Source organism: Pagrus pagrus (assembly GCF_965226575.1).
Source record: "Pagrus pagrus genome assembly, chromosome: 2".
In the NCBI taxonomy this organism is placed as follows: domain Eukaryota; kingdom Metazoa; phylum Chordata; class Actinopteri; order Spariformes; family Sparidae; genus Pagrus; species Pagrus pagrus.
In genome coordinates, this window is record NC_140186.1 from 6,611,168 (window position 1) to 6,626,221 (window position 15,054).

The 15,054-nt window shown below is 40.4% G+C and overlaps 2 protein-coding genes across 2 annotated transcripts; both read right to left on the reverse strand.

Annotated features, from left to right (window-relative positions):
• Nucleotides 1-4,492: 4,492 nt before the first annotated feature.
• Nucleotides 4,493-7,568, reverse strand: thumpd1 (THUMP domain containing 1). The gene is made up of 5 exons (XM_084373532.1): nt 7,043-7,568; nt 5,868-6,045; nt 5,682-5,767; nt 5,412-5,574; nt 4,493-5,323 (listed from the first exon to the last, which is right to left on the reverse strand). Exons 1-5 carry the CDS (start codon nt 7,244-7,246, stop codon nt 4,989-4,991), a joined length of 966 nt encoding a protein of 321 aa, XP_084229658.1. The 5' UTR covers nt 7,247-7,568; the 3' UTR covers nt 4,493-4,988.
• Nucleotides 7,569-8,139: 571 nt separating this feature from the next.
• On the reverse strand, nt 8,140-12,997 carry eri2 (ERI1 exoribonuclease family member 2). The gene is made up of 9 exons (XM_084374926.1): nt 12,722-12,997; nt 12,318-12,382; nt 12,124-12,204; nt 11,898-12,025; nt 11,627-11,789; nt 11,242-11,342; nt 10,794-10,875; nt 10,609-10,697; nt 8,140-10,159 (listed from the first exon to the last, which is right to left on the reverse strand). Exons 1-9 carry the CDS (start codon nt 12,742-12,744, stop codon nt 8,681-8,683), a joined length of 2,211 nt encoding a protein of 736 aa, XP_084231052.1. The 5' UTR covers nt 12,745-12,997; the 3' UTR covers nt 8,140-8,680.
• Nucleotides 12,998-15,054: the final 2,057 nt, after the last annotated feature.

Sequence of the window (15,054 nt, forward strand, 5' to 3'; positions counted from 1 at the left end):
TACCTGTAGGATTGTTGGGGTAACAGCTAATAGCACCAAGCTGACAGGCTGTAGAGGGTTGATAAGCATTTCTCATTACTGAACCCCATTCACATAACTGGCTGCCACACACACACACACACACACACACACACACACACACAGAATCACCCAGAGAAATAGATGTCCTCCAAACCCTATTCCCATCACGGTAACAATAGATATAAATAAATAAAGAAATCATTGGCGTGTGCATCTATTGACTATGCATGTGTGTGACAGAAGAGAAAAAGCATCTGGAAAGCTACAAACTGACACCTAGGGATGGACAAAACAACAGAAAAGCCTCATTATACAATAGCTCTGCAGTAAATACAAATTGTCGTCGCTGTCAGACGTTTGGGATCAACTCAGCGGCCATTTTAGAGGCCGTGATTTGTATTCAAATAAATACCCACATCCAGTAAGCGGTCGATGCTGGACTTTTCATGACAGCTTCGCAAGTGACCGTAGCATGTGTTTGGTGCACGTTTTCATGATTTTTGAGACTTCACCCTTCACCAAACTGCATACATTTGCAGTGCTTGTGACTGACCAGAAATCATGTAGCATAATGTAAAACACAACTGCAGATGTACAAGCACCTCAGCCTTAAAAGGGCTCTGTTGAACTTCTGTATCTTTTGGACCGTCGTGGAAAACATGACGGGAGTCCTGCACAAAGAAATCCACTATCCAGTAAGCCATGACAGCGTGCAGCATGAACAATAGCACGACCCTTAAACTGAAGCAGCCAAATGGATTTCAGCCATCATTGATTTCATTCTTTACACTTTGTGTTTTTCCCACAACGTCTTCCTTGAAAAAAAGCCTGGAAAGCCTGAAAAAGGGGCTGAAGTGATTGGGATTTTCCTTGTAAGGTAAGGAAAGGCTGTAAGGTGCCACAAGATAAATCTGCAAAATGATTAATGGGACAAGAGAGAAAAAAAATGTAGTGTTGCTTCGACTTAAAAAATATATTTTCTGACTTTATCTCCAATCTTTGTTTTAGGTTTTATGTCTTCTGGACTCTGACAGTTGAAATAAAACAATCTGACGGGTTTAGAGGAGAAAATCGCTATTTGTTTGAACTCACACTGTCGTGAGGTCGAGCAAGAAGACGCTGCTTCATTTTAAAGGATTCATCAGCCAGAAAGGCGCTTGATGGTTTATAAAAGTGAGTTTCATGATGGCTACATAGTACTTAATGTGGACAGTTTGATTGTATGACACAATCTTCAGCATTTTTGGGAAATTTGCTGTGAAAACTCCTTTAAAGGGACATGGATTTTCATAATCAACTCCTTACTATGATCGATGGGGACTATTTTCTGCCAAAGTAGGAGGGTTAGGGTTAATTTACATGACTGATTACTGAATTTGTAGGTGGCACTGGGTGGGTCTCTGTTAGAAAAGGGGGTAATACTGTACCTCCATGCACCAATCACAGTTATAAACATTTGAATCAAAGTGTGATGTTGGGTTATTCAGTATGTTGTCCGGCCACTGCCAATCAAATTTAATAAAACCACGCCCACACTTCTCATGAAGACTAGCTGAGTGATAAACTCTTAATAATTAATAACAAAAGTAGCTTTTTTCAAACTTTAACTCTGATTGTTGCTTATTAAGTCATAAATATGTACAGTTACAATGCAATGCTTAAGTTTTGCGACCCTGTTTTGAGGGACTTTTATCGTGATTTAAGTGAGTGAAAGTAGACCTGGAGTCCTCGAAAAACTCGACAATTTGAGCCTAGACGTGTTCATTCTGCTCTGTGAGCGAGAGGGCTACAGTCGTGAGGGGGTTGAGGCCATTGTTCGGGGTAAAGTGAGACAAATGAGACCCTGGAGAGCACTACTTAGCCACTCATAAAGGTCAGATATGGAGCCACACCAATTGATGCTAATCCTGACCCCAGGGACCGTGTGCACATGCGCCCGTGGATGCAATTGTTTCACAGGCCTGTGACATTTAAACCTGAATAAGCGCACAGTCCTGTGTGGCAGAGAGTGTGTACGTGTTTGTGTGCCTATTCGGCTGGACAGCAGTGAGCGTTGGACACGGCCTCGGGGGCAATTAAAACATCAGAGGCTATTTTCTCCTGTAGACAGCACCAAGTGGTTAGCGCTGTAAATATCCTCTTGATTTTAATTATGCTGTTCCTCGTTAAACATTCAAAACTTTCAGCTTCTACAGAATGCTTCTTTATAAACTGAAAACAAATATCTTTCCACATTCCACCATAATAAATAATTACCTTTGCATTAGGAGGTAATTATGCTTTTATTATGTACTTTTTTTTTTAAGACATAAGGACTTCACCTGCAGGCAGACGTATCATTAAGATGCCACCACTGTGATATCATTAAGAGGCATCACTGTACGTTAGCCATTATGTAGGCTAGTCACACACTAATTGGTATTGTACTAATAACACACAGGCAAGGCAGAAAAACATCCAATCCTTTCCCCCTTGTGTTGCCTGTCAGCAGGTCACACTGATTGGGGCACCTGAGCAGTCAGTGGCAATGCAATTTGTGAGTTTTAGCTGAATGCAGTGGAGATAACGACTGGCGGGTCACAACAACAGTTCAGCCTAAGTGTAATGAGCAGAGAGGAATTCACAGTTGTGTTAATGCTCGTGTGTGTTGTGTGTACGTGACAGAGTACTGTGGGAGTCCTCACTACGAATAATGGCTTTCACTGAACGGCAGCGCTGCGGCTACACTGCACCATTTTTGCTTTGGAGAACATTTTTAATTTTCACTTAATTTTTCTGATGTTTAGTTCTGATGAGTCGACCCTAAAATCTCTAAACGAAGTTCTCCTGGTGATATCTTCAAAAAACAAAGCATGAAAACTGTGGTGACCTTTGCAGAAAGGCTCTGTGGACGCAGAGGAGAGACCCCAGATGATGCTACAGAGACATGAGCACATATTCTGGATTAAACTTGTGAAGTGAATAACTGTAAGAGTCACAGATACAAGACTTTTACAAACACTGAAAACAAAAAGAAACAGAAGGTGCCTCATATTTAGTCTCGTTGCTCTCAGGATAGTTACGTCGGCTGGTTATTCAGACTGAAATGTCTCAACAGCTATGGGACCGACTGCCATGAAATTTTATACAGACATTTGTGGACCCCAGAGGTTCCTACTGACTTTGGTGATTGACTTTTCCTCCAGCGGCCTCATGAGGTTGACATTTGTGTTTTAGGATGAAATATCTCAACACCATCTGGACGGATAGCCATTTAGTTTTAATTTGTAGACTATCACGGTCTCCAAAGGATAAATCTTACTGTCTTCATGTGATTTTTAATACTTTGTATTATGACCCAATCCGCAAAAGCAACGACACTGACTCCCATCCAGTGTTGTAAAAAGTACCTAAAAGTCATACTTGAGTTAAAGTAAAGATATTGTTTTAAAATAGTCACCAGTACGAATCTTAAGGTATCTGATATTAAATGTACTGTAGGTATCAAAAGGTATTTTCTGTCAATTGAGCAAATAAAGTACAAGTAAAAGTAATGTATATATTGTTTTTACCTGTTTGTCTACACTGTATACTATGAGCCAACAGATTATCAACCTGGTCAGTTATCAGAGCTGATATTCAGCATTTTTCTGATAATTTAAATCATTTTTTAAAATCTGATTGCTGATAAATTACTTTGAAAATGCACCTTTTTGGCTGTGCTGCAGCGTGCGATCTGCAGAGTAGCTAGTTACTGAAGATAAAAGTACAAAATGTAGTGAAATAGAAGAATAAAGTGGCAGAAAATGGAAATACTGTTGTACTTAAGTAGAGGACTATGGCTAAGTAGCAGTAAATGAAAATATGACAAATTTTATTGAGACATATTTTCACTCCAGAAACCCATTAAAGCCTAATGCATTGGTTTTGTCCTCACCAGTTACAGTTGTTAATCAGTGTTCAGCAGCTAGAACATATGTTGTAGTATGAAACACCATCTATTAAATCATGAGGTGTGTAATCATTTTAACCTGATATAAAAAGTCTTTACTGTTCACAATTACAAACAACTGCAAGACACTTAGAAAATTATTTAAAGCAGCTGTTAATACCAGATGGTGCTGTAGCAAATAAAGTAAGTGGGTTGCATCTGAGATTTTGATGAATGATTCATCCATTAGCAATAACCGCATGCACCTGTCACACCGACCTCCATATCTCCTCAAAATGAGGGATTAACTCCATCTTGTGGTGCAGAGGAAAAGTGCAAGTTCAATTATGGTGGTGTTGCACAGAACACAATGTCAAACAGGACATTTCATAACATGATGTGAAGTGAAAAACCACTAGGTGTGATTTTGTAAACATGGTATATTTATGTAGTTTTCCCTCTTTCTTTTCATCTACTTGGTATTGTATTTGTACTGCACCTGTTGCATCGGTCACGTAAGTATAATGTCCTGTAAAATGAGTAAAAAGGATTTTTGCCAAGAAAGGTCAAACACACAGGTAGCTTTAATTCAGGGACTGTTTTAGGAAATAACAGTTACAAAAAAATCACATCAGTTAACCTGAACAAAACTGTCTTTTCTTTGGAGTAAAAATCTCGGAAATAAAATGACACCGAAATAAAAAAAGAAATCAAATTCAGCATTAAAAAATGTCAGTTGGTGGAAAAGCTATGATGCGAGATGGTGACATGATGAACAGTTAATTCAAAATCACTGTTATTTAAAATGGACATTGATTAAGTTTGAACCAATGTGTCACAGATATGAATGAATAAAAACACTTTAAATTATACCTGGATTCTGTTCGACTCAGACACAATATTATTCTGTTATCAGCTATGAAAAAAAACTGACCTGTCTTCCTTGTGAACCCTTATTTAAAAAGCACTACAATATAAAGCAACTTGAGATGTTTTCTTAAAAGAAATGTTGAATCTAAATCACCAACTGACAATAATTTACTCTAAATGTGAGCAGTTACTCTCCGTCACCTTCGCCCTTATCAACTTCCTTGTTGTCCTGTGGCCCATTTTTGTCACCGTCTTCCTCGCCTTTCTCCTCTTTTTTGTCCGTCTCGTCTGCATCGTGTTCCTCCTTCTGCTCAGCTGCGTTTGCGTCTGATTTTTTTACTGTGGTCACGTCAGGCTTTGGTGTGTCCTCTTTCACTACCTCCTGGACATTGTACTTTCTATACACGGTATAGTCTTTAACCACACTGAGGCAACACACGGCCTTGATGACCTCCACAATGATCGTCAGTTCAGGGTTGGTCAAATCCACCTTGTTCTTCGGGTTCAGCTTCCCCACCAAGCCTGCGACGGTCAAAAGCAAAACAGACGGGTCAGTTTTGTTCAGTCACGATCAAATGATCGCAACATATTAGCAACAGTCCGACACTACCTGCAATTGATTTGATGATTTCGTCTCGCTTGTTGTGGCTGCTGTTGCGGGCCTTGAAGGCGATCTGGTAGGTACCACAGTTTGGGGTTTTGAACCAAGGCTCCAGGAAGGTGGTCAGGTACTTCAACATGTCTTCCTGGAAGGCCTTGCATGTGCCAGTTACCTGGGAGACACGAAAGACGAGGATGAGACACTGCAGACGAGAACATGAATCTTGGATAATTTTAGTCTTGATATATATTATGTAGCCTTTATATTTTAGCTTCTCACTGGTAGCATTCGAAGGATCACGCGTGACTTTTTCTTCTTGGTGGCGTGGAGATCAGACAGGATGTGATGAACCAGCTTGTCAGATTCTAGGTGCAGCAAAAAAAACATGACAAAAAATGTGGTCACAATAAAACTGAAAAGCCAAGAATAGATTGCATCAATGACTCATTTTATGACAGGATTTACCCAGATTGTGAGTCTTGATGAAGATGACATTGTTTGCTCCACTTTCCATAGCCTGGAAGCGTCTCTCCCGTTTAGCTCCAGATGCTTGCAGCTGCGCCACCTCTTTCTTCAGCGCTACATCGACGTCCTCCTCATCAGCCTCCTCTTCTTCGCTGCTGCTCCCATTATTATCTTGGAGCTGTGATCATGAGAGTGGCAATAGTTTAAGCTATTCAGAATTCACACTTACTGGCTAATTACTAAGAGACAAATAGTGGGCACTGACGAAGGGACCAGCCTGATGTTTAAGGAAAAGTTCGCCTAAAAATAAAAAAATTCAATCCTCCACTCACCTTCATGCGGATAGAAAGTCAGGTTAAGTTTCGTAGTGCACAAAACATTTCTGAAGCTTCACAGCAGAACAGCATTCTCTGAAACAACTGAAGTAGATGGGGACTTGTTTTGAAATTTCCAAAAAACAACTGAAAATTAACATACAATGGCTCCATACAGCTTGTCCGGCATAATCCAAGTCTACAGAAGCCCTGACATCCCAAATTGATTTGAAAAGACGTTATTTATACCCTCAACATGCAGTCGAGCGTGTGCGCCAACGCTTTTAGCTTAGCAGCTACAGTGAAACCCTTTAAAAAGGGTGCAAATAACATCTTTTCAAATCTATCCGGGATCTCCAGGAGACTGATTGTGCCGGGTGGGTTTTATAGAGCCATTTTATGTTTTTCTGGGTTGTTTTTTCACGTTTTAAAACAAGTCCCCATCTACTTCGGTTGTTCAGGAGAACGCTGCAACACCGTCTTGCTGTGAAGCTCCACAGATGTTTGGTGGATGTACAAAACTTCATGCAACTTTCCAGCCGCATTGGGGTGAGCAGGTAACAACTGAATGTTTTATTTTTGGGTCAACTTCTCCTTTAATTCAAGTATCCTGTCAAAAGCATGTGCACAATGGAAGGATTCTGCTCTTTCTACCTTAATGCAATACACAAAACTACCACGCAATTAGAAACTACAGTAAATATGGTAAAAAAAAAAAAGTGCATTTAAATATTCTCTTTCTCTCTCAGCTGTAACAAGATGGTCAACTTGAACAGCAACATTAGAAACTGGACCACAGTGAGACAGGCCATAAGAGCTCTGATGTGCATGTCAGGGGATATAAAGTGCTCCTGGACTCACCTTCTCAGGCCCAAAGAGCTGGTCTGCGTATTCATTGAGCAGGTTGAAGGCCTCCGCTGTGCACTTTCTCTCGTTCATGTTGCATGTGATGAGGATCCCCTGCATGCCCACCTCCAGCTCCCGGGAGCCCTTCCATCGCTTGTTGTGGCCGGCTACGTACCGCTTCTTGCTCCGTTTCCTCGAGTCGTTTGCCACGGCCGACATGTTAGCAGGGAGCCTCTCGTACAGAGTCAACAACGCCGTACTGAAGCTACACAGCGGCGGGCTACCTTCTTGTTTTGGTTCCTCCCCCTCCGCTTTTACAGCTAGCTTAGCGGTTGAAGCTAACAACTTACTAGCGTCCTGAGACTTTTTTTTTAAAGCTGCTTTGACCACAAAGTGAAAGCCGGGTGAAGTTTACAAGATAACACAGCCTGTCCGTGTGCACACGTGTTCACGTAGACACCGCAGCTGTTTTAACGGACGATGTCTCATTCAGTCACAACATAGCACGTTTTTTGGTTGTGCTGTACGGCGTGCGAGGAGGGACAAACGTCTCCGGCGCTCTCGCGAAACGTTGTGCGCCTTCCCCATGACTATAAACAGCATTATATAGAAAAGATTTGTTAAATGTAACTAAGTACATTTACTCAAGTACTCAGCGTCGTAAAAAGTACCCAGAAGTCAAAGTAAAAGTAAATGTATCGAGTTAAAATATTACTTACTCATCAGAATAGTCTTTAAATATATGAAATAAGTAAAAGTAATTATTTAGCAAAGTAAATAATACATTACTTACATGCATGTATATACAATGTACTATGATTATGGTCCTGGTTGATTACCAGATTCAATATTCAGCATTTTTTTCTGATTATTAGAAGCAGTGTTTTTTAATTTTGTTTAAATCCAATCACGATAAAAAAGAAATCAATTTAAAAATGTGCTGCTTGAGAACCTAATAAGTAGTAACTAAAAGTTATTAAATAAATGAAGTACAACATTTAAATATAGTGGTGTAAGTACAAAGGATCAGAAAACGACACTCATTACAAATGTCTATCTAAAACCATAAGAAAAATTAAAAGATTAGAAAATTAAACAAAGTCATGAACATGGACAGTAAACGGGCACCTTATTATTTAACATTTCAAATTCATTTTCAAAATAGCATATTTACTGGACAATACATTAAAAGTGAAGTTTCTTATCAGTGTTCATCATTGATATTTTTCAATAACATCCATTTCATCAACATCACAGTCATTTATTTCATTGGTTGTCACTATTCATTCACGCTCATACACTTTTATGTCCTAAAAAGTATAAATAGGGAAACTGTTCAAAATACTGGATTTATAGGGATGTTAAAAGCAATTAGTTAGATTCTAGAGGGCATTTTAACTTGATAAAAGCCAATTTATTGTCCAAAATAGAATCAATAAATTAAATGAAGCATTCATTATGTCAATACAAATAACAGCTTTGATTTTTTCTCCTGTATGTAGTTAACAAAGGGAGATCTCCCCTGTGGTTGTGGGTATAGCAGCAACAGAAAGAAATATCAGATTTTACTTTCACAAAATGTACAAAAGGACAAGTTAACAAACAAAATTCAGTGATCCAGGGATCTGAGGTAGCTTTCCTTTCTACAACAAGTTAATAGCTCTTTCTTATTGTTGACCTCTGGGGTGGACAACAGCTCAGAGTTGAGTTGAACTGACAGAGTGACACAGATGACCTGACAGCAGGAGAGGCCACTGAGCTGTTCTTCATCAGAGCCGACTCCCACTTAAAGAACTCGCATCCCTTCTGGATCGTGCCTCCGCTGCCCGACCGGCGAACAGTACAGCAATAAAACCCTCGCCCGTGGTTCGGACCACCGTTCGATACGACCTGGCGCTTTGCACGACGCCCACATCCACACAGCGGGGATGTTATCCTCTGTCCACCTTTCGTTGGTACAGAAAAGGAGGACTGATTGGTGCGTGAGGAGACTGTGTTGGTTGACAAAGAGGAGAGGACATTCTTGGAGGCGTTAAAAGAGGAGGTACGGGAGGAGTTTCCTGGGTCAGTGTAGATGGTAAAGAAAGATTGGGGAGTCTTTCTGTGATTTGTGTGTGGTGTGATGACTGGTTTGGGCCTGGCAAATGAGGAATTGGGGGTGGAGGTCTTTTCTGGCATGAAGGGTTTGTGCCTGAATGGAAGGGGTGTGTTTGTTTTAGCATTATTATGAGGCTCGCTGAGCCTTCCTTGAACTCGTAGAGAGGTTTTAAGTCCTGTTTTGTGCTGGTTCAATCTGGATTTTGGAGGTTTAGGCACAGCAAAACAAGTTTTGGGCTCCGAGATCGTTGAATGCTGCCTGATCTCATCTAAGTGACTAGACACATGAACATGGGATTTCATCTTTTTTGTAGAGAGACAAGATGTTGATGGCTCAATGGTCATCTTTTGAGTTTTAAAGGTGTTGTCAGCCCTCACTGTTTCTCTCGTTTTGTCCCTTAATGTGACCTGACCACCTGGTGAATGTCTATTATCCCACACATGACATCCGCTGTCAAAATCTGACACATAATCAATGTCAGATTCTCTCTCCGTTTCACTTATGACATCATCGTCACACTCCAACACCACATCATCGTATGAACCACACCTGTCCTCTGTTTCCACTAACAGCTCTGCGCCTTCCTCTTCCTCCACAGGTCTGACTTTTTCTCCTGTTTTTGAGGGCTGTTTTGTCTGAGGCTGATTTGAAAGGCAGCCCACTGTAGTAGAACACAGAACAAGGCTGTTGTTGCTATTATTGTGTGATGAAGGACAATTTCTCATCACCAAAGAGGGAATATTAGTAACAGCCTTTGCCGTAGTTGACCTCCCCCATAGTGGTGTAGTTGTACCATTCAGCAGTGTCTTTGGAGAGATCAGGCTTTGACAGATTTGAACAGATTCCTGAACTGAACTTACGTTGTCCTTCAGATCAGAATCCCTTCTGATTAGCCCTGACCCGGATTTTATTTGACATGATTTGGGAGGATTGTTGGATACTGAGGGGTTGTTTTCCTCTTTATTGGTGTTGGATTTTTCTTTCTTGTTGTCTGCAGTTGTGTTTCCAAACATGGGTTTGGCCATTAATGGGGTCTATATGAAGAAGACGAGATAGAGATAAAATCAGTAACTCATGAAATATCACCCATTCCTGATTTTTCTTGAAACTGGATTGTAAAATAAACTATGTCAGCAGTTATAAAATCCCATTAAACTGCACGTTTACTGCCTCTCTTCTGTGTCCAGAAAGATTAATACCGTATTTTACATGCGATCAAGCACAAAAGTCTAAAAACTAGAGTAAAAGGTGAGAAAAATCAGTGTTTAAGATATAGCAACAGTTTTATATTAGTTTATTTAAATAAGAAAGCTTCACAACAAATTTAAAAACTCTACATGTAGTGTTACTCTACACATCTATCTGAGCCAAACAAGCTTCATCCACGAAGACTCATATCCTCCATAACAGGTTGTGTTTGAGGAGACAGAAGAAGGGCGGGGCTTTAGGAGCTGGGATGCATCGCTGGACGACGGCCACTCACCCTCATCAGGCTCCTAGTGATCTTCATTACACACCCATCCCTCATCATCCTCGCTGCCAGATGAGCTGTATTTCGGGCGTCATCCAAACCTGAGGAAAGAAGAAAAAAACAAAACACACGTGGTAAGATTACGTTTTTAATTTTAGGATAAGATTTGTTTTGACAAAAGAGCTTTTTTTCTATACCAGAATGTTCTCTCCCCGAAAACTGTATTCCTAGATCTTGTAGAGCCCCGTTCAGGCCTTTGGGTTTCCTGTCGTAAAACAGCTGAAAAGTACAAGAAATCGGATTATCACAACATGAATAATGCTGACGTTAATAGGTCTAGTCCAAGTGATTGTATCAATTAATATTTGGTTAATCAAATAATCGTTCTTTTGTAATTAATTATTGAATACCTTCGGTTCTTGGATTGTTGGTAGACAAAAAGTTCAAATAAAATACTTAACCTTGAGCTCTGATAGCTTAAGGCGGGAATTTGCATTAAGTGTAAAATCTAATTCATTCTACAGAGTAAACATTCAATAAAGTAACTGGTGCACCAATCAATTGCTAGATATAGCTATATACATGGGAGCGAAAGCATGGAAGAGAACAGAGGTTTAAAGACGAAGCAAATTAGCTTCCACTTACCCTGTAGGTGCTTCTCAGGTCTATCCAGCTGTTGAGCACATCAGGTTTATGGAGCTGCTTGCGTTTACACTCGTATTGCAAACAAACTCCAAGATCCCAGTCTGATACACAACGCAGAAGCAGGCACATTAAAATGAATCATGTGTTTTAACTCGATTTCTCCACTTGTAAATAAACCATGCTTTTGTGCTGACCAAGCCAGACACTTCAGTATTTCTGTACATGATTTGTAATGTCTGAGGTCATAATAGTATTTTAATGGATATTTAGTGTGCTCTTCATACAGGAAATGGCTTCACTAACGGAGGCGGAGACCTTCATGATGGGTCTATATGATAAATGAAGAGTACCATAAGAATTCGGGACTGATGCAACTGACTTTTACCTGACCATGTGAGGAAAGTACACAGTTTTTGAGAAGCTGTAGTTGCAGAAGGTCTCTGTTGTGTATTGGAAAAGACCACGCCCATGTTAAGCTGCAGGTTTTGCAGCCAGCGGCTGAATCGGGAAAGACAGATCTGGAGGGGGATCCCTGCTTCAACTTGCATCTGTGAGACAGAGAAATGAAACAGTCAGATATAACGTAAAAGTACACACAGTACACAGCACCAGAAAGTCCACTGGTATGTTTGCAGCAGTGTGTTGATGCCCATTACCTGTGTAATCCCGGTCAGCTCAGTGCAGAAGTCGGACAGAACGGTGCGCTCCTGAGGTTGAACATAAGTGTGAAACTCTGACTCGACCTCCCCTGTGGATGTGTTCAGGAGAACAGCAGGAAACTCAACTGCAAAGAAGGGAGAAGGAAAACATGGAGGACGTTCTCAGCAAGTGTGAAAAAAATGGGAATGGTCCATATGAAATAATATAGAAAGGGCTTCTTACTGATTTCCTGGCTGTAGTTGTTCTTCTCTCTCCAGCAAGTGGACTCAAAGTCAATCACAATCAGGTAAGAAAATATTTGATCTGAGAGAAAAGAGACTGCATTACACAGCAGCAAATACAGCCACAGACAACAGGATGAGGTCTAAGCATGAACTCTTTATTAACACATTATAAGATTGAATAATCGTACTTACTAGATACCAATGATTTCTTGGACCGATTAGAGGACTGACTCCGCTGCCTCAATAATCCTAATTCTCTATGGAGGCAAGAAGGGATTGGTCGTTATTAAAGGTGAAATAACGTTAAACTTAATGTTAGCTTTAGTGTTTTCTTTGCCTAATCTTAGCAGCAGGACACACGAGTTGCACAAACTGGGGCTAAACACTGTTTTACCACTTTAAAGCATAGTTAAAATTTTAGAGGAGTATTCAATAACTCAACATAGCACAAATATATAACGTAGCCAACGTTAGTTATTTGAACGTTCAACGCTATTAACAACATACGCCATGTTTCTTTGCCTTCCCCGTTTGTTATTTAGGTGAACGTTAGCTCTTTGCTAACGCTAAAGGATCGTGATTTATCAGCTACTTACTTGGCCAATTTCTTTGTCGTCATAACGTCAGACGTAACTTAAATTCAGGCAGCTAACTTTACAAAACTCATGAAACTATAAAGTGTCGCGCTGGTTTTTAAAAAAATATTCATCCATCAGTCTTTGCTCGATTGATTGCGACTGCAAGTAAACTAAATCAACTGCAGAGAACTGCCGATCATGAAAAATGGCGGAAATAGACGAACTACACTTCCGGTTACCATTTTATCGTCAAAATAAAAGCACGATTAGATTTAACACGCAGCCCATGTGAGAAAACACGAATAAAAACATTTCTATGCATGGCTGGGAAGCAGTACCAGTACAACGAAAATGTGAAATGGTACAAATGTGGAACTGACTGATCTATAAATAAGAAATTTTTATTTATGTTGAACAAATCATTCAGTTCTCCACGGCAAAAAGAGCTTGACTCAATTCTTTGAGGTGGATATGCTGTATATCTACAGGAAATATGCGTGTTGAGATGTTAACTCTGTAAAAAGTAAACTTTTATTGGAGACTGAAAAAGTTGTTTTGAAGAAGTCATGTCAAAGCCAAAATCAAGGACATATGTGCATAACAAGCAGGATTTTGGTCCTGACTCATCAGTTAGGCTACATCTTACTTATGTAGAAGACAAAGACCTTTGATTACACAGTTAAGGTCATTTAAACGGCACTATGTAAAGGCTGTAGCCATGCGAAATGGCTGTGCCACATGATACAATGGCTGCTTTGGCAAATTACTACAAACCCCCCAGACACACTGTAATGTGGTGCACAGTTTTGCACGCTGTGCGGTGGAGCGCTGCATTGGACTACTTGAAGGGAGATGGCTATGCCTGGATTCCAGCGGTGGTAGACTACTCTACCAGCCACCAAAGGTTTGTACAATCATCACGGCGTGGGCTGTGTTGGAAAATCTGGCTATAAGAAATGCCGTACCCTTCACACCTGAATGCTTATGACCAGAGGCTCCCCGAGTTGAACACGATGCTGAACACCAGCCAGCAGCAGCAGCAGCAGTCCAACTGCGTCTTGATGTAATGCAGAGACTCTGGGTATGGTAAGTCAAGTGAACAGTGTGTGTTTTATTACGTAGATAACGTATACACTTAATTATTTCATGAGATCTTTTAGTGTGGAGTTTATTTCACTCAATGACTCTCTCAGTGTTACTTGCATTTCTGTAAGTTCAACGACAATATTATCAATAGAAGTGATGATTTAATTTTGGGATTGCAGAACACAGTCCTGAAAAAAGCTGTTATTTTAAAAAAAAAATTCTGTCAGCTTGTCTTTACGACAGACACATTTCACATGATTTGATCCATCATTAATATAAAGGTACTGAGTAGTTCAGCTTCACTTATTAAACCTGAAATCAACACTGAGGAAATACTGAATACTAGCGGTATTACTTAACCTAATGAAAGTCATGGGACAGTTTCCTAAAATCCAATTGAATTGTTTATTGACTGATTGAGTGTGGGAGGAAACCGGAGCACCCGGCGGAAACCCACGCAGACACAGGGACAATGAGCAAGCTTTACACAGACACAAAGAGGCCCGGAAAAAGCCAGTACATTGTAATGTACATTGAGCCACCATGCTGCCCTCGGAAGATCTATGAGGGTTTTGATTGCACAACTCCCTAGAAGCCCAGAAAACCATGCCATAGAAACCCTACACAGAACTTCACTTCAGACATCCATAATCCTGCCTGAAGTCTTCCTCCACCAATTGAACATCCGGTGGAAGCAATCTTCTTCTTCTTCCCCTTCTTCTGTGTCCCGGTGTCGTCTGAAAATCAAAGGACATTAAAAACGTCAGCCGTACTTCAAAATGCACAACAATTCAGATGCAAGTAGAGGTGACTGTTACGTTAAATCTTGTTCAGCCCGGACTGAAAACTAAACACACACAAAAAGTTAAAGTGTTATTCGTGTTAATGTCATCGCATCTCAAAGCTGCACCAAGGAACTTTTCATCTTTGTTGATTCTGGTGGCCTTTGAGGACCAAATCGGTATGATCATTAACTACCTCCTGTAATAAAGATCTTAATCTAGCTATCGTGTGGATTTGATTTGGAAGTGAGTGAAAGATAAAGGCAACAGATTGTGATACTATTTTTCATCAGCTTACCAAACTGGAATCTCCTGATCTTCCAGCAGCGAGATGGAGGGCAGTCGTCTGGTTGGATGTTAAAGGAATAGTTCACTCTAGAGCAAAATTCAGTCATGCTGATGAGAAGTCCGGTGTAGTTTCTTATTCCTCAAAGTGCAGCTGGAGACCCGCGGGGGTACCCTCCTGCAGCAAAAATCCATATA